Source organism: Aspergillus pseudonomiae (assembly GCF_009193645.1).
Source record: "Aspergillus pseudonomiae strain CBS 119388 unplaced genomic scaffold BDV37scaffold_45, whole genome shotgun sequence".
Taxonomy (NCBI): domain Eukaryota; kingdom Fungi; phylum Ascomycota; class Eurotiomycetes; order Eurotiales; family Aspergillaceae; genus Aspergillus; species Aspergillus pseudonomiae.
The window spans coordinates 118,599-135,944 of NW_022476037.1; the positions used below are offsets into that span (position 1 = coordinate 118,599).

Consider the following 17,346-nt stretch of genomic DNA (forward strand, 5'->3'; position numbering starts at 1 on the left):
GGGTACCAAAGTTGAAGATTCACTGTTATCGCTGTACGGCTTGGGCTGCAACGAGTACCTATCAAGGCGCGGCTCAGCAGGCAGAAGTCCACAACAACAAAGGTCAGCCTGATACAGCAAGGCATAGAGCCATGGGTTGGTACGTTTTATCGTCAGTACTTTTCCGCCGATAGTCATGACGAGGTCACCCAGCCTTCCAGGTTTGTGACGTGATAAACCCCTGCAGAGCCCCGCAGACACCACAACCCCGCAGACACCAAAACTTCAGTTCAAAAGCTATCCTTCCAGTGAACAGAAACCATCGGATGACAGGCCATGGCTGCCAATAGCAAAGTTCTTCCGTTGACTTTTAACCACGTTGTGTTGCCACCCAGGCTTCCTGGGAAGCGGGAAGCTGACGCTCAAGTTCTTGAAGTCCAGAATGATTTGTTGTCCCGGGTGCTCAATGCGGTCAAACAGATGAAAGAGATCCGTGATGCAAGAAATGTAGTCACCTGGGAGCCTGACGCGACACTTATCGCTCCTTGGGAGTCTATCGAGAAGACGCTGAGAACGGTAGTGGAGGTGAGCACGGAAGCATGGGTGAACGAGGCATCGCTTCTCAGGGCACTCCAAGAGCTGCAGCCTGGAAATGCTATCATCTTGCACATCGCGTTGCAGAATGCCTGCATTCTTATTAGATATCCCTCGTGAGTATGACCCTTCCTGAACACCGATGTTCTGGATGTTATGTAAACTGACAAAGTGATTACGCGTAGTGACCAAGAAAACATCATATTTGAAACTTTCGAGACATCGCCCACAGCTGAGTCGACTCTCGCAGCAAAAGGCGCGCTGGAGTGGGACTTTCCCGGATCGGCAGTTTCCTTGCCCTTGTGCGAATTTGAAAATCCAGTTTTCCAAAAAAGTCTGGCTGGATTCCTCGAGCGGGCAAGCTGCGAAGTGTTGGATGAATTCTGTCCCAAGACCCGCAAAGCCGGGGTGGAGGTCTCCGAAACACGCGATACGGTTGACCCTGCGATTATATCCCAGTTTCTTATGACATTTCTTGAGACAAATGGTAGTCGTGCGTACCCACCAATACTTCGCAAGCGAGTCAAGGATGATGTATGTTGGGATAATGCCGAGCTGCCCTGGAGACGGAGTCCGTTCTGGCTGGTCCTTCGCGTATGCATACAGCGCTTGCTATACTTACACCTCGATGCAGAGGTTGGACGGATGCAGTACAAGTTCTTGATGTGTACGCTGATGGCGCGTTTGTTGGAAGATTCAGTTCACAAGGTTGACCACGAGCAATGCAATTTTCTGAAGACGAAGCTTTGTCGTCGTCTGGCAAAGTTGGAGACTGAAAGAGAGAACGCCTCGCCAGTGGTGCGTGATGCTTATACTTGGCTGTTTTCAGTTATTGGACCGGGGTGTCAAAAGTCAATCGATATTGTAATGAGAGTCTTTGAAGCCAGATGGGAAGGTTTCAAGAAGTCGACTAGGAGGAAAATATGTCGTCTCCCGCAGGTTGCTGAAGACAAGGACTTGCATCTAAGCCTGAGGAATAGCTGGCCCTACCTGCAGGCAGTCCTCAATCGTCCAAGACAGTTTCAAGGGGCTTGTAAGTCCATTGATCCTATTGTTCTTGCTAAAAGTAGCAAGAAAGACACTACAGAGCAATTCTCCGCGTTGACAGCCCGGTATGCGTCACTCGCACAAATGGAGATGACGATCGAATCTGCAGCCCATGGTATTCCTGCGAAAGTGAACTGTGAAGCGCTATGTATGGGTCTCTCACGCCAGATTGAAGACTACATGAGCGCTGTTGGTGATGCGTATGAGAACGACCCCGAGCAAATGGGCGTGTGCATACTCAGTGTATTTGAGCTGTGGGTTCGCATGGACAAGTGCGCAATAGTCGTATACCCATTACTCACTGATTACCATCCCTGGATCACCCCTGAATTGTTGGATGTGCTGCTTCTTTCTCGACGGTATCATATGGAACGGCTCCAGAAGGTTCAGGAATACATCCACGAGCGTTGCACCAAGGCAAAAATGCAGGATATCACGATCTTCTCCAATCCTTCTCCAGGAGGCTTCACCGACTGCTATTTCAACTCCAAGGAAGTAAAGAATTTGCAAAACCTTCAACAGAAGATAGAAAAAGCATCAAGTCTCTCTCGGGATTCTAAAGAGAGACAGCTAGCGCGAATTAATGCAGAGCATAAAGACTTGACAGAGAAACTGTCTCAAACCTATTGCGATCAACGAAGGCTCCCTGATGGGAAGCATGATATTAAACATTGCAATCATTGCTTGTACGGTCGGCGTCGCCGGCGTCTTAAGATAAATGTCCACGAAGACTTTCTTCCATCAGAAGCTAATCTTGCTCACAAACACGGTGTCATCTTCGAGTTAGGGGTGCCTAAATGTTTTGCATCCTACAGAGATACTACCTGGAGGATTGTCTATTCTCTTTGTCAGCAACGTTTCAGTTCAGCCTCAAAGAAGCCGGAGATGCTATTGAGAGACTATTCCCAGCTTAAATCATATAATAAGAGCAAGGCAAGCCAAAATATTTCACTGGCCTCTCACACGAAGTCCTACCTGAGAACACATTATAAATCAAAGAGGCTACCTGCAGAAAAGAAGGATGTTTTGCTCCCACTGGGGCTCCAATTCTCATACTACGACAGGGAACGAAACGTGTGGCTGGCGGAGTTTCCTAAACAGTTGACGTGCGCACATCACTTTGCGCTGCGCCTCCCAAAAAGCCTGCCCTTTGCAACCTTGTACTCAACCCCTGCCTTTGCAGCCGACGAATCAGGCCCCTCATCATATGAGGCTATTGCAAATATCACTGACTGCCCATCAAGGTTAAGTGTACATGAATACGTGGCCCACCAGAATGTTAGGGGCGGGAGGAATCGACGATGGCTTTCAATCCTGACCGAGCTTGGATCCTCGAACATTAATTTCAGTCTCCAGGATACAACGGTTCTTTTCCGTTTCCTAGTGTTACAAGCTGGTCCCCAACTGACGGATGACAGTCTACGGACTGTTCACTATGTTTTTAACGATGTAAACTTCTGTCGTAGGCTGATCGAGCAGATCGAACAGCACGTGGAAATCATTTCTCCCAATTGGCGCGAGTACTACTACATGGAGACGCTCCTCACACTAACAATTCATTTATGCGAACTAGCGTGCTCAGAATCACACAAGCCAGCGCATGAGCTCCTATTGAAAATTCGACGTATTACTCTCACCTGGACTACGGCTCTCAGGAGCGAAATGCGCCGTGCCAAGGAGGCAGATACTGCAGAGAGTACAGCTAAATACTGCTTCTTTTCTGCCCTCCTATGTCGTAGGACGTTTGCACTCCAACCATATAGCGGCCAAGAACTCGATGGAGAGAGTTTTAAGGGCTTTATTGAAGTAACCTTTACACTGCAAGAAAGCTTGCTCATCGACGTGTCTGAACTTCAGACGTTCACACGGAATATACTTGTCCGCGATATTAAAATGATGGCTGCACTGCGACCGATGCTCCGACAGGCCTCTACTATGCACCAGATTAGTTTGATATCGGCTATTGATACTTGTTGGCCAGGTGTAGAACTCACTTCGAAGCAGTGCACTCCATGGCAGTTCCTATCTCAGCCGTATGAATGGTGGCTCATGTCAACAGTGCAGGGCACAGAGAACACTATCTCACAAGTGATCCATTACCATCTGCTGGAGGGCCACTTGCTGATAGACGGACAAACGATGGGAAAGCTTCCAGCTGATGTCAGGGATTCAGAAGTGTTGAAAGAACTCTTTGGAAACCAACGACTTGTTGCTTATCCTTCAAACATGTTAGGGATGACTTATGTGCTCGCAAATGATCAGGAAGGTCACCAGATACACTTGGGATACCGAGAAAAAGAGCTAGTGATATGCTCCAAGAAGTCTGACAGAGGTCTGGAGTTCATTCCGCGTCAGATCTTCGGTAAGGGTGCCGACATGGATTTGCCAAGTCAGCTAATTGACAATTGCTTTCACTGGCTTGACCTCACTTCCGGAGATATTGAGATTCGACGGCAGCAACGGCTCTGGAAAGAGAGCAACTGGACCATAAGTACACGGTTTCGCCGAGCACAGCGCCGAACTGCCTCTCTCGTTGATACACACAGTGTTCTGTTCGGATTAGTGGCTAAAACCTTCCGCAACTTCGAACACCCGCATATGCTAAACGTGGTCCAGCCGCTCAAAGGCAGCCTCACTGTGGAGTTGAAGCGGATGAACCTGACCTTTTACGTCAATAAAAAAGGTCTTCTGCAGTGTAAGCAACTGGCTGCTGAAATTGACCCGAATCAAGATGCGGGTACGCTATATGGGCTTCTAAGTATGCTTGTTCTCCGAAGGATTCACAATCGTTCCCAGCGCATTGTCATCATACCAATGGGAAAGCCATTATGTCGGCGCCAGGGAGTGCATGTCCATATCGAGACAGCAGATGGTGTTGACTACGCCACATATAACATAGACAGTATACTTGGACAGCTTCATAGCCCACCGGAGCCACGACTCCTCTATAACAAAGCACTATTGCACGCACTCACATCTTACTTCATGTCTGATCCCCTCACAGGCCGTACAGGGACAGAAGAAGCATTATCATGGTTGCAATCTGGATCCTGCCAGCCCTGGGCTCCTCTCAATCAGACTTCCCTGGACATACTAAGCATGATATCGGCTTTGACACCAAGGCGAGTATACTATCCAAAGGATAGGAAAAGTCAGCAAACTGCTCACTGGGAACCCCAGTTGACAACAACGATCCAACATGATGCATATATGCCAATAGTTGACCGCATTGTGAAGAAGTCCGAGCGACTTGAATTATTTGAACTCAATGTCCCGATCACTACCACAGAGACATCAGTTACTGTACCGCATCTTAGAGACCGAAGCTACTGGAGACGATCAATCTATGAACGGCCCGGATTAATTTCACCACACGCAACTCCGCCACTAGACTTACCATACATTGCGCGAGACCGTTGGAGATCTTCTAAGCGTTCATCCAATGTTCGTGAGATAGTCCATATGCTCAAACAGAGACCTTCATATGTACATACGACATCCAAGTTAGTGCACATACTTCAGGGATGGCCACTTATCGGTGGGTATACTACTGAATTCGTACCCTACTCCATAGAGGAGTGTCTGAGTGGGAAACTTGCCCATGAATGGGGTGGCTGGGTTAGTTTCTGTAAGAAGTGTGACCCAGACGATGCGTACCGCCTCATGTTTCAGCTAGGTGTGGTAGCATTTCGAAAGGGTGTTGATATGACTGCCCTTCGTGTGATTGTTGCATTCTTCCTCCTCGAAGACTTAAAAAGCATGGGCCTCCCTCCATACCCGTCTTTTACTGGGTTTAAAGTCAGTCAAAAGCCCACATTTGATACACTGTTCGACATGGTAAGGCCATTTTGCGAGGCATACAGCGGCTCCATCGGAGAGCAGAAGAAGAACAAGCGAGCAAAAACCACCGAAGAAATCCGCCGGATTGAGGTTGCCAAAAACGATCATGAGTTGAAATGTGCAAATGAGTGTCATGAGTTTGTTACTTTTCTGCTTGATCAATGGCCATGCAGTGAGCCCACGGTTGATGGTTTTAATCAGAGTTACCTAAATGTGTCGCTGGCTATGAAGGAGGTGGTGCCTGAGTGGTTTAGACTGTATAAGAATTTGCAACTGTACCACCATATTGGGGAAGTTCAAACAGTATTGAATAGGCATTCGGCTGCCACTAATACGGTTAGCACGAGTTTCAAAAGCCCAAAGCCTATCTTATTTCAGCGATCAGCGTTTCGTTTTTCCATCCCACGCCTTGGAAATGAGCTTCTGCGAAAGCCTGGACCGAAACTCAACACTCGCCATGACGTACGTACTGTCAAACTATGGGCGAAAGGACAGATGCCTACGATATCCCCAGCTGTAAGCTCTGACCGAAGATTGCATATTCCTCCAGAGGTTACGGAGATAGAGAAGCTAGTGAGCGATGCTATGGATTCACATTGCCCTGTCAAACTGAGATACGGACAAGATTTGAAGGAGAGCATTGACGTGTTGAAGCTGGTTGAGCGTACAGATGAACGAGAGATAAACGTGCATGTCAACTGGAGTTTTGCGAGTAAAATATTTAACTACGAGATTCGGAAGGCTCGCATGGTAGTGGATCAATACTTCGTTCAGATACGCGAATCGCTGTCATTGAAAGAATCGAAGTTCAAATGGCTACAGCAAAGCAACCTTTGGCCATGTGTGACGCCTCTGTCAATTCTTCAGCAGCTTGGATCGACTTTTCGCAATATCTTTGGACCAGGCATGAAGGACGCAATTATTCTGTATGGACTCGCGATTGCAAAGCTTCAACGACTGAACCGGATGAAAACAGCTTTCGGAAAAGGCGACGAAGGGACGCTGCGTCAAGAGTATAAGAATAACGGTCATACCAATTGGCAGCCTTCTGACTATCCTGACTGGTTATTGTTAGAGATTGATGCGAATATTCAAATTCGCGAAGATCAAGTTACAGTCGCCCAGGAAATGATTTCACCTAGTTCCGGCTCTAACTCAGTTCTCCAAATGAACATGGGCCAGGGGAAAACTTCGGTTATCATGGCTATGGTTGCCTCCTTACTCGCGAATGGGAAGATGCTCACTAGGCTGTTAGTACCCAAAGCCCTGCTTTCGCAAACAGCACAGATTGTTCAATCTCGCCTCGGGGGTCTCTTGGATAGGGAAATTACCTATATCCCATTCTCCAGACGAACACCAACCACCCCGCATCTAATCGGAGAATATCGAAGGCTCCATGAAGACATGTTGCATAGATCAGGAATTATCCTAGGGGTTCCTGAGCATGTATTATCCTTCAAGCTTAGTGGGCTTCAGCGACTCTGTGATGGCGAGTGTGATGAAGCCACAGACATGGTTGTGGTCCAGCGCTGGTTGGACAAATTCTGTCGCGACGTCCTGGACGAGTGTGACTTTACGCTAGCTGTCAAGACGCAGCTGATTTACCCTAGTGGATCACAGTTACTAGTTGATGGACATCCTAGTCGCTGGGAAGTAACTATGCACATTTTGAATCTTGTGGCACATCATCTACCAGGTCTTGGCCGGGAATTCCCTCGGAGTATTGATGTCATAGAACGGACATCTACAGGATTCCCAGTCGCGTACTTTTTGAGAAAGGATGTTGAAGAGGCTCTTGTGCAAAGGATAATAGAGGACATAACTTACGGTTCAATGAAGATTCTCCCCATCTGGAAAAGTACAGACGAAGAGCGAGATGCAGTGCGACGTTTTATTTCCCAAGAAACGGTCGATAGCTCGGTCTCCAAGCGTGTAGCTGCGCTCTGTCCCGATACACCCCAGGCGCACAAGAACCTCTACTTATTACGAGGACTGCTTGCACACGGTATTCTACTACTCTGTCTCAAAAAAAGGTGGAATGTACAGTACGGTCTCCACCCCGATAGGGCCCCCATGGCTGTCCCATTCCATGCCAAAGGCGTCCCTTCGGATCACGCCGAGTGGGGCCATCCTGATGTTGCTATTCTGTTTACTTGTCTCTCCTTCTACCATCAAGGGCTCACCGAATGTCAACTCCGGCAGAGCTTGCAGGAGGTTTTAAGATCCGATGATCCCGCTATTGAATATGATCGATGGACACAGACATCACACACTTTACCAGAAACGTTGCGACACTGGAATACGATAAATGTCGATGACAGGGGCCAAGTCGCTGAGGTATGGCGGCATTTGCGCCTGAAGACTGTTGTCATTAATCATTTTCTGAGAAACTTTGTCTTTCCTGTACACGCCAAGCAATTCAGTACCAAGTTGCAGGCATCAGGCTGGGACCTTCCCCTTTACGATAACTCTCTGGGTCAAGGTGTGGCTGCTGAGCTCCTGCGCCCGGGAATCACAACTGGATTTAGTGGGACCAACGACAATCGTCGACTGCTTCCCCTTTTGATAAAGCAGCAAGATCTTTCTGGGCTGTCACATACGAACGCAGAAGTTCTCACCTACTTTGTGCAACAAAGAAACCGAGGGTATAAGATAGCGGCAAATCCAGACGGTACACGGTACTCGGAGCTTGACCTTCTCAAATATCTCAAACTACATAGGATGCGCATTCTCATCGACGCTGGGGCTCTCATACTGGAAATGAGTAACCAGGCGCTCGCACGGGCTTGGCTGCAAGAAGACGACCAGGCTCAGGCCGCCGTTTACTTTGGACAGGATAATCAGCCATGGGTACATCATCGAACTGGAAGAGCTGTTCCCCTGCTTTCCACCCCCTTTGCAGAAAACATGGAGAATTGCGTGGTCTATATAGACGAGGCGCACACCCGGGGCACTGACCTGAAACTACCGCGTGATGCTCGAGGAGCATTAACTCTTAGCTTGAACCAAACGAAGGACCACACAGTTCAAGGTATGGAGTTCATTACATCCCTTCGGCCTCACTTTTGTTTCATAAATGATTGGGCAAGTACTAACAGTTGTTGCTAGCTGCTATGAGATTGCGACAGTTGGGAACGACGCAATCCGTCATTTTTATCTCACCACCGGAGGTGCATCAGAGCATACTAGATGTCTGCCATAAAAGCGTGCACGATAGAATTGATTCGTCAGATGTGCTCGCCTGGCTGATCAATCAGACATGCGATAACAACAGAGAATTACAGCCGTTGTATCTCTCCCAAGGGGTCGACTTCTGCCACCGCATGCAAGCTGCCATCGACCATAAGAATTTCTTGACCAACCCGGACCATAGGAACGCGTACACCGATCGCTTGAAGCGACCTGAACAACAGACATTGGAGCAGCTCTATCAACCCCCGTCACGCGAACATGGCGATATGATGCCTTCATCAACTGCCACTACCACATCCTTTACAGGAAACCTCGCTTGTTTCATAGACCAACTACAAGAGAGCTATGCACAGTCCAATGTCAAGGGCGCCTTGAAAAATGCTGCATTAGAGGAGGTTGAGCAGGAGCGAGAGGTCGCCTTTGAGATCGAACAGGAAAGGGAGATACAGCGGCCCTTGACTATGAAAGCACACCGGTACCCCGGACTGCATGGCTCCATTAGAAACTTTGCTATAATCGGTCGCCTGAAGGGAAACGAAGGTTACGTGGAGGCGGCCACTGTCCTAGAGTCAACAGATCTGGGGCGCAAACACGGCATTGATGCTTCGACGTTACTGCGTTCCTTGTATGTTTCGACCGAGTTTATGAAAACGGTGAGGAAAAAGAAAGGAGCGAAGAGCATCGATAACTTTCTGGTAAGATCTCCCGATCGCCTCGCACATGAGCTGTGGAGCCTGACTAACATAGTATTCATTGTATAGCGTCCTGTGAACTGGCTGCTTTTCAATTCGAAGACAAACGTTGGGCTAGTGATCATTCCAGAGGAGGCCGAGGAGCTAATTCCTATTATACGTCCAATGCAAAACTCGACAATGCATTTAATTATGTATGCGGCACCATTCACAAAGCGAATGCTCCAGTTCGACACTCTCAATTACTATGCTCTCCCGAGCCTCCCTAAAGGGCGGTCTCCGCCACAATGGCTTCCATTCGAGTTGGGAATTCTGGCAGGGCGGCTGTATTTCCAATTCTCAGAATACAAGTTTCTATTGGAGCAGCTGCGACTCGACCTGGAGAAGCCCACAAGCCACGTTGATCCGGCTGAAGCTAGTAGTACTGCGGCATGTGATAACTCATTTGTTAGAACCCAGCTCAACTTTCTCCAGGACTGGTTGACTCTCCGTCGCCAAGGGCAGGACATATCACACACTCCAATGGGATATGTTTGCCAGGGCTCCAGGCTCCGCCGTGATCATCCATTCTTCTTGGCCAGAAAAGACATGGAAGAGATAGAAGGTGCCGGTCGCCGTCTATTCTACACCTCAAACTACAGGGAGAATGATGAACTTGAGGAGTATTATGACAGTGATGATGATAATGATATCGGGGATGTTGATATGATGCAAAGAGGAGAAGATGATGTATCGGATGTAGATGGAGATATGCTTGAGGAGGATTAACGTTGGGCTTCCATGCTTGATATGTAACTTGGACTGGCTGGTTTGGGCATATCTTGTGATACATGCTTCTGGATATATGCGTGTTCTAGGGTTAATAGTGGTAGTATTATCCAAAGCCATCCGAGATGTCGTTTGGTTGCCATGATGTGAAGTTGACTCTGGTCCATGAATCGAAGCCCTATCGATTCTATATACAGTCAACATCGAAGTATCGTAGGATTTTAGCATTTTCAGTAGTAAATTTACCAATAAGAGGAAGGAGTGTCTATGAATAAACACTCCTTCAGAAAACAGTAAAACTGATCATGGCAAAAGCTGCAGATATCCCCCACAACAAGTGAGCCACAGAAACAGGTATGAATGAGTGGACGAGATCGGAGAACTAAACAACCAAAGTACTATAACGTAGATTGGACAAGATAGATCCCCTAGAACAAGGAAGAAACCAAAAAACAGTGGGGGATGTATCACCCCAATTCAAAGCACCTCAAAACGCTTTCGTGGCCGAGATGTTGCGGCTGCTAAAGCCAACCATAGCCTCAAAGGAACCATTAGGGATCTCTCACTCCTGCTTCACAACATTCCAAAAGCTCACATCCTTGCGAGTGATTTCGAACTTGAAAGTCTGGCTACAACCAGCCTTGAGATGAACCTTCTCAAAGCCCCGAAGCACCTTAACCGGGGTTCCAGGAGGAGTGGTGTCTTGCGGGAAGGCCGGGTAGAGTTGAGGAACTGTTGCACCCGCCAGCTCACCCGTATTGGTTACCTTGAACTGCACAGTAGCGAGAACGTCATAGAGGTCAGGATGTCCGCCTGGTTGGATAGCCTTCTCCTTATCCGGCAGAGGCGCAACGCTCTTCTTGTTTGACTCCAAGGATATTCCCTGAATGGAAAACGTCGCGTAGGATAGCCCGTACCCGAATTCGTATCTCGGGGTGATTCCAGCGCTGTCGAAGTGCTAGTATAGACCACGGAATGATGGGACGACTGTCCATGGGCTGCAGCAGTGAGCTGTTGAAGCACTGGTGTCTCTCAAAGCATGTCTCCTCTCAAAAACTCTAGACATAGATGTTGAAGAACTGGGGGAACACGGAAGGTTATTTTAGTTCTTTACAGTCTCGAAAAGAAGTTCAAATGATTTATGGATCGAGTTTAGGGTAATATGACTGTGCGAGGATACCAATTCGATATTGTACGTGTCGTACAATCAATCGTAGATCCATTCATATCATGTAACGTCCTACCACCAAGAGGTGGTAAATTCAGTCCCTGGACGTGACAAGGCCCAGTCCTCGACAGTCCTCAACACAACACGCACCAGCCGCTCGGTGACCAGATTGAACTCCCATGAAGCCACGCGATGGATTTCGCAAATCCATTGCCCCTGGGTACAAGGACTGGTGGTACCCATATCAGCTAGCGCTTGTGGACATCCAGATTCCTCAATCTCGATGGCCTTGGCGACTATCTTTCCCGCTATCATTCCCTCACAGATTCCCTCCCGGCGAGGATACCGCTGCAAAATATCTAACGCCCGACGCCGGATAGTAGGCTCACGACATTTGACCCCGACCCAGAATAGGGGCTCGACGATTCCAGTGTCCAAACTGAAGTTTGCGGATGTGGCCTTCTCGGCATGTTGGTATTGCCGCAGCGCTTGCTGGTTTGAATCATCCAGAAGCCGGGTAATGGCTTCAATCATGTCGACGCAATCGTTGAGGAGAGCGTCCGGGGCTAGCTCACTTTGAGTTGGGTCTGTGCATAGAAGAACTTTGGCAAACTTGCGTCGGGTTGAAAGGACATCCAAAGCTCTACCATCCTCTGACTTGGAGGTGGTGCTTAAAAGGAGGGCTAGACGTGTGTCCCAATCATGCAGGAGCTGTATATACATCTCTTTTTCCGCGGCCCTGGATTGCACACACGGGTCCTTGGTGTCTTGGCCGAGGAAGAACCGCATGACGCGATTGAACAATGCCTCCAATGACACGTACGCCTCGAGTAAACTGGTGAAAGGGGCTGTACTGGGTGATGGAGCGATTTGATTATTGTTCCAACTTAGAGAGGCGGTTTGGCCCACTAAGTATGGACGCACCTGTGAGTCGAACCGGATGAACGCCAGTAAAAGCATATCAGCTCCCTTCCAAGCGGCGGGCTGACTGTTAAGTTTCTCCCCAACTCCCCACTGATGAAAAAGCTTTAATCCGTTGTTGATATGCATAAAGGCCTGGTACTGACGGCCCTGGAGGCTACACATACAGGTGTAAAGAATGCAGGTGGCTAGCACCACCATCTTATCCTGGTTACTTAGCACAGGTTCCGACAGCAGCTTCAAAAGGGCTTGAATGGATTTGTTCGTCTGTCTCAATGCAAACTCCATATTTCGACTCTCCCCAATACGTGACTGAGTAGAAGGGGTGCTATCGGTCGCATACTCCCGATGGATGCATGCCAGTGCGGCCATGCCATGCCGGAGAGCTGGATAATGATGGGAGACCTGCAATAGCCGATGAGACCAAAAGTCGGTGTCGAAGGATCCAGCCAAGGTGAAAGTAGTGACCGAACGGAAAAAGAAGAAGTTCTCGTTCTCTCCTCCATCCTGAGAAAGAAAGTCCCAGGTAGATGGCCCCTGTGACAGAGCGTAGGCATGCAGCTCGTCGTTTACTATATCCTCATAGCCATCGCAAATGCGCCCTGTTGAGCGGCACTTTAGACAACTACTCATCGTGGTAAGTCAAGGACCTACATAAAAACGGTCTCACTCAGAGGGCAGCCGGCCGTCTTGTCACTCACCTTGGTCTGCCCTCGTCACACTTTGTCTTCCGAATCCTTGTCACTGTTAACGCTGCCTCACCAACCAGGATATCGAATCATACTTGCAAGTTCTGCACCCTGTTCTCACATGGGGGGCCCATCGCCTCTGCCGCGGCCGTTGCTTTTGGAGGGTGCGTCGTTCCGTTGTCGATGACGGCATGGCAAAGGGTTGAATGCAATGAACTTGGCCAGCTGATCGTTCTCATTCAACAAAGTATGGAAGTAGAGCAGGCAGTATACCATAGCATCCAAGCACGATACTAATGTCCAGAGTTCCACGATGTTTCCAGTAAGAACACTCGGCGTGTCAGCGTCGCTTTGGGGGCTGTTTCGATCTCCATCTCCACCCCACGCATGCTGATTGGTCCGTTCGCGTGTGCTTACTTTTAATTCCCAAACAGGGAAAGCCTGACCTGTGACATCGGGCACTAGACCTATTTCAGAATGGCATAAGCCCGTGACGTGACAGGTGACGATCATTTCATTTCAATCAATCCATGAACCAACACTACCACATTCCCCCTGGTACGATAGCTAAGGCTGCAAAACAGCCCCAATTGCCTGGATCCTGCAATACCTGGCCTTTACAATGAATCTGACAGCCCCCTAGCCAAAGATTCCTCCAGCGATGTCCACCCAGGCCTTCCGTAGAAGCCCTGGATGAGTTTCTCGGCTCGCTTCGAAGCTGCAATCTCAAAGGGGCGAATATCATCTTCCTCCTGAACATCCGGTATCGCTGAGCAATCTGGTCGGAGTTTCCGCATAATCTTCACGATCTGGGTCCAAGTATACGGACCGGCACAGGCAAACAGACGCTCCGACCGGATCTCCGGATCTAAAAGTCCAATGACATGAAGTCGTGCGGTGTCTTCAACATCCACGTACCATTCTAACAGTTCCTGTTAGAGCCTATTATTTTCAAGGTTATGGGAACCCGGGATTCTTCTTACGTGCGGGCATGAGCTTTGTGGCCACATCGTTTCCCTCGAGCAGTAAGCGTGTCGCCGCCATCGAAGTGCCTTGCTTGCCGGGGAACGTGATCTTGCCGAACTAAAGTGCCTCAAAATCAGACATTAACGAAAATCCCAGGATTGCTTTTTGCTTACGTTCGCGTTGGGGAGTACGGTGTTCAACACGAAATGTGGGTTATGCTCCGCCATCCATTTCCAAGCCCCCCGCTCGGCTTCCACTTTTGCTGCCGTATACACCATACCTGGCTTGATGGGGTCCGGAGTCGTTGGATCCCAGGCAGCGGCAACAGCCGAGTTATTCCATTTGTCTATGAACATGTCAGAATTCGCCATGGATGGTTCACACATAAGGCCAGTTACTGACTCTCATCCACAACATAGTCCGTGATCTCCCCTGTGCCGGGACATCGAGAACAGGCCGTAACCACAGAAGATGTCAGAACAACCCGCTGGACGGATCTCGCTCGCGCAGCAGCAGAGAGGACATTCAAGGTTGCTCTGACCACCTCGGGAATGAGACTGTGCGGATCGGCAGTCCACGACATATTGCATGCCTAAACATAGCTGTTAGATGTCTTCCTTCGTAGTCAATTTATCAATCGATGCAATCACGCACCACATGCACTATCCCGCCCACATCTGTCAAGCACCCATCTAACGCCCCGTCTTCCTCCAGCTTTGGCACGAGTACTGTCTCGAAGTTGGCTGGCCCATATTTTCCCTTGAAGTATTCGTCAACCCATGGCTTCTCCGAACGCACCGTGCCCCGGACTTTGTAGCCTTGGGCCAAGAAGGCCTCGATAACATGGGTGGCAATGAAGCCGTTGGCACCGGTCACCAGGACCCATGAGTCAGACGGAATGCTATAGCTTGTAGTAGACATGGTCAATACTTTCAAGACTAATGCTCTCGATGAATAAGGAAGACGCCCTTTGGATTGAGTAGTATGGATAAATTGATGGGGGGGTCATGGACTGGGTATAAATACTTGAGATGCAACGCCAACCCCAGCAGGGGGGATGTCCACCCGACTAGAAATTATCCAAATAGTGGGTACTAAAGTAAGCCTATGCGAACGAACCAATCAAGATACCAAAGCTATACCACATATCAGGGACACCAAGAGAGGGAGCCATGAAGATCGCTACTACTCCGGTGATTGTCATTATCTATAACACCGCCATTCGGTATCAATGAATCATGATCGGTTGAGGCCAACGAATTCTATGACTGCGTGACCAATATCCTTCAACCTTGTAGGTCAAAGCGCTGCCCTTTTCATAGAAAGGTCTCATACTGTGCACGTTGCTATTCCTGTTTCAAAATCAGTTGGGCACACACGAGCGTGGATCACATTGTCCAAGTCATGCGAATGTTCTCGTCTCTATTGGATGTCTCTCAAAAGTCAGAGATGACCCTCTGAGCACTTCATATCATGGATCATGGCTTCTGAGTTAAGGGTTATAGTTCTAGAGGAGCAGGACTAGTGTTGTAGCCAAACTACCAAAATCAACAAAGGACTAAACAAACTACCTGTGGTAGTCACAAAATGTACTTCACCTCCAGTTTGATTGTTTAGCATTCACTAAAGACTGTTCTTCAGACCTGATTCGGCACGGTGGTAGAGCCCTAAATCAATATATATTCCAACACACTTACTAGATAATAAGGACTATGATATAGTCCAAAACTCTGCTACTGGGAGTGTCGACGGCGAATGGAAGCCGAATTTGACAATAAAACAAGATCCAATACCCTGGATATCCCTAGGTACATGTTGGTATGTTGGAGGGTTCATGCGCCTCTAGTAGTTCAAACCATCAAAAACTCGAGGCCGATGACTAATATTCCTAAATTACCCCTCCTTCACTGGTATGACTCGAAGCACATTCCTCGGCTTTTGTATTAAATCGTGAATGTATTAAAAGTTGACTTGATATCATTCGTCAGTGATATCCACCACGGAGTGAGTCGAACAGGAAATCCAGATTATATCTCAAAATGGACTCCCAAGTTAAACCTCCAACATCAACCCCAACCACTCATCCGAGACTTGGATGGATCGGTAAGTGCAGCATTTCCTCACTGCTACCAGCCTCACACTAACGCCACAGGCCTCGGGTCGATGGGGCTGGCCATGGCATTGAACCTCCAAAGCCATCTATCGCATGTCGGGGCCCCTCCACTGTGCTTCTATAACCGTACAGAAGCTCGGGGCCAGCCGATCCTCGACAAAGGAGGAGTCCAGAGTGCCAGTGTCCCAGACTTGATTGCCCAGGTCGATATTTGCTTCATTGCCGTCAGCGACGGCACAGTCGTCACCTCGATTGTCAATTCAATCATAGAAGCATCCACACCGGAACAGCTTCAGGGCAAGATCATTGTCGACACGTCGACCATTCATCCGGATGTATCCTCGTGGGCGCAGCGAACGCTTGCCGAAAAGGGGGCTAGTTTTGTAGCAGCCCCCGTGTTCGGGGCAAGCCCTGTAGCAAGGGAAGGCCGGCTTTTAATCGTGACAGCAGGCGCTGACGAGGCTGTCAGAGATATTGAGCCGTTCTTGGTTGGTGTATTGGCGAGAAAGACGTTGCACATGGGAAATGACGCGGCGCAAGCGAGTTTGATGAAGACGGCAGGGTAGGTGTCGAGGCTTTTTTTTTTTTTTTTTTTTTTTTTTTTTTTTTTTTTTTTTTTTTTCAAAGGATTTGGCTGATGGAATGGATGGTAGAAACTTCTTGACGGCTGGGATGATGGAGCTTGTGGCTGAAGCACAGGTCTTTGCCGAGAAGACTGGTATCGGAAGTGAGGCACTGGAGTCCTTGATTGAAGAGCAGTACGGCGCACTTCCACTCGCGATGTCAAGGCGGATGACAGAGGGGTTTTACCTTCCGAAACAGGGGGAACGGCCTTGGTCGGACCTTCAACTGGCTGTGAAAGATGTCGGATTAGGTGTTTCGTGTGCGGAGAACGCTGGAACGAGGTTACCCGTTGCAGATGTTGTTCTTAGGCATTATGATGAGGCTTCCCAGTATGCACGGACGAATGAAAGGGTATTGGACTCCTCGTCCATGTACGGAGTACTCCGGACGCATGCCGGGCTTGATTTTGAATCGGACCGTGTGAAGGAGAGGTGATGATGAGCCTGATGTGGACACATTAGTGGCGTGACTGTTGTGAGCTCAACTAAATCACATTTTAGGCATGTACTATCATTGAACTGTGTTACACTGAAAGCATTCACTGTTGATGCCACTATGCTGAATATCTCTTGTCAGTCAAGAAGACTTGACACAATACTGGACACTTAGTAGCATTGTCTCATAGGTTAATGATCTCTTGTTGATGTTGTTTCCTTCGAGTTCTTCAGCGCTAGACAGGGAATAATTCTCTAGGTTTTCGGTGGGATGGAATCAAGGTCGCGGGTGGAGACCAGTGACTACTTGTAGTATAGT

At 48.6% G+C, this 17,346-nt stretch overlaps 4 protein-coding genes across 4 annotated transcripts; 2 read left to right on the plus strand and 2 right to left on the minus strand.

Moving 5' to 3' along the window:
* The first annotated feature begins 286 nt into the window (after nucleotides 1-286).
* On the plus strand, nucleotides 287-10,549 carry BDV37DRAFT_294915 (uncharacterized protein). The gene is made up of 6 exons (XM_032089742.1): nucleotides 287-689; nucleotides 759-2,115; nucleotides 2,146-2,402; nucleotides 2,436-8,491; nucleotides 8,569-9,347; nucleotides 9,414-10,549. The coding sequence occupies exons 1-6, from the start codon at nucleotides 316-318 to the stop codon at nucleotides 10,110-10,112; spliced, it is 9,522 nt and encodes a 3,173-aa protein (XP_031940245.1). The 5' UTR covers nucleotides 287-315; the 3' UTR covers nucleotides 10,113-10,549.
* Nucleotides 10,550-11,166: 617 nt separating this feature from the next.
* On the minus strand, nucleotides 11,167-13,250 carry BDV37DRAFT_151369 (uncharacterized protein). The gene is made up of 2 exons (XM_032078986.1): nucleotides 12,986-13,250; nucleotides 11,167-12,938 (listed from the first exon to the last, which is right to left on the minus strand). Exon 2 carries the CDS (start codon nucleotides 12,832-12,834, stop codon nucleotides 11,353-11,355), a length of 1,482 nt encoding a protein of 493 aa, XP_031940246.1. The 5' UTR covers nucleotides 12,835-12,938; nucleotides 12,986-13,250; the 3' UTR covers nucleotides 11,167-11,352.
* Nucleotides 13,251-13,456: 206 nt separating this feature from the next.
* BDV37DRAFT_251567 (NAD(P)-binding protein) lies at nucleotides 13,457-15,440 on the minus strand. Its single transcript, XM_032082318.1, has 5 exons — nucleotides 14,511-15,440; nucleotides 14,259-14,448; nucleotides 14,030-14,202; nucleotides 13,874-13,973; nucleotides 13,457-13,812 (listed from the first exon to the last, which is right to left on the minus strand). Exons 1-5 carry the CDS (start codon nucleotides 14,775-14,777, stop codon nucleotides 13,508-13,510), a joined length of 1,035 nt encoding a protein of 344 aa, XP_031940247.1. The 5' UTR covers nucleotides 14,778-15,440; the 3' UTR covers nucleotides 13,457-13,507.
* Nucleotides 15,441-15,805: 365 nt separating this feature from the next.
* BDV37DRAFT_251569 (NAD(P)-dependent oxidoreductase) lies at nucleotides 15,806-17,224 on the plus strand. The gene is made up of 3 exons (XM_032082319.1): nucleotides 15,806-15,959; nucleotides 16,009-16,531; nucleotides 16,623-17,224. The coding sequence occupies exons 1-3, from the start codon at nucleotides 15,896-15,898 to the stop codon at nucleotides 17,026-17,028; spliced, it is 993 nt and encodes a 330-aa protein (XP_031940248.1). The 5' UTR covers nucleotides 15,806-15,895; the 3' UTR covers nucleotides 17,029-17,224.
* The last annotated feature ends 122 nt before the right edge of the window (nucleotides 17,225-17,346 follow it).

What these genes read in the sequence shown, in the direction of transcription:
- BDV37DRAFT_294915 (XM_032089742.1), top strand. Translation starts at nt 316, where the DNA reads ATGGCTGCCAATAGCAAAGTTCTTCCGTTGACTTTTAACCACGTTGTG. An exon ending in ATTCTTATTAGATATCCCTC is followed by an intron (nt 690 to 758) that starts GTGAGTATGACC and finishes GATTACGCGTAG; the next exon opens with TGACCAAGAAAACATCATAT. An exon ending in AAACACGGTGTCATCTTCGA is followed by an intron (nt 2,403 to 2,435) that starts GTTAGGGGTGCC and finishes TGCATCCTACAG; the next exon opens with AGATACTACCTGGAGGATTG.
- BDV37DRAFT_151369 (XM_032078986.1), bottom strand. Translation starts at nt 12,834, where the DNA reads ATGAGTAGTTGTCTAAAGTGCCGCTCAACAGGGCGCATTTGCGATGGC.
- BDV37DRAFT_251567 (XM_032082318.1), bottom strand. Translation starts at nt 14,777, where the DNA reads ATGTCTACTACAAGCTATAGCATTCCGTCTGACTCATGGGTCCTGGTG. An exon ending in GGACTATGTTGTGGATGAGA is followed by an intron (nt 14,203 to 14,258) that starts GTCAGTAACTGG and finishes ACATGTTCATAG; the next exon opens with ACAAATGGAATAACTCGGCT. An exon ending in CACAAAGCTCATGCCCGCAC is followed by an intron (nt 13,813 to 13,873) that starts GTAAGAAGAATC and finishes AGGAACTGTTAG; the next exon opens with AATGGTACGTGGATGTTGAA.
- BDV37DRAFT_251569 (XM_032082319.1), top strand. Translation starts at nt 15,896, where the DNA reads ATGGACTCCCAAGTTAAACCTCCAACATCAACCCCAACCACTCATCCG. An exon ending in TCCGAGACTTGGATGGATCG is followed by an intron (nt 15,960 to 16,008) that starts GTAAGTGCAGCA and finishes CTAACGCCACAG; the next exon opens with GCCTCGGGTCGATGGGGCTG. An exon ending in AGTTTGATGAAGACGGCAGG is followed by an intron (nt 16,532 to 16,622) that starts GTAGGTGTCGAG and finishes AATGGATGGTAG; the next exon opens with AAACTTCTTGACGGCTGGGA.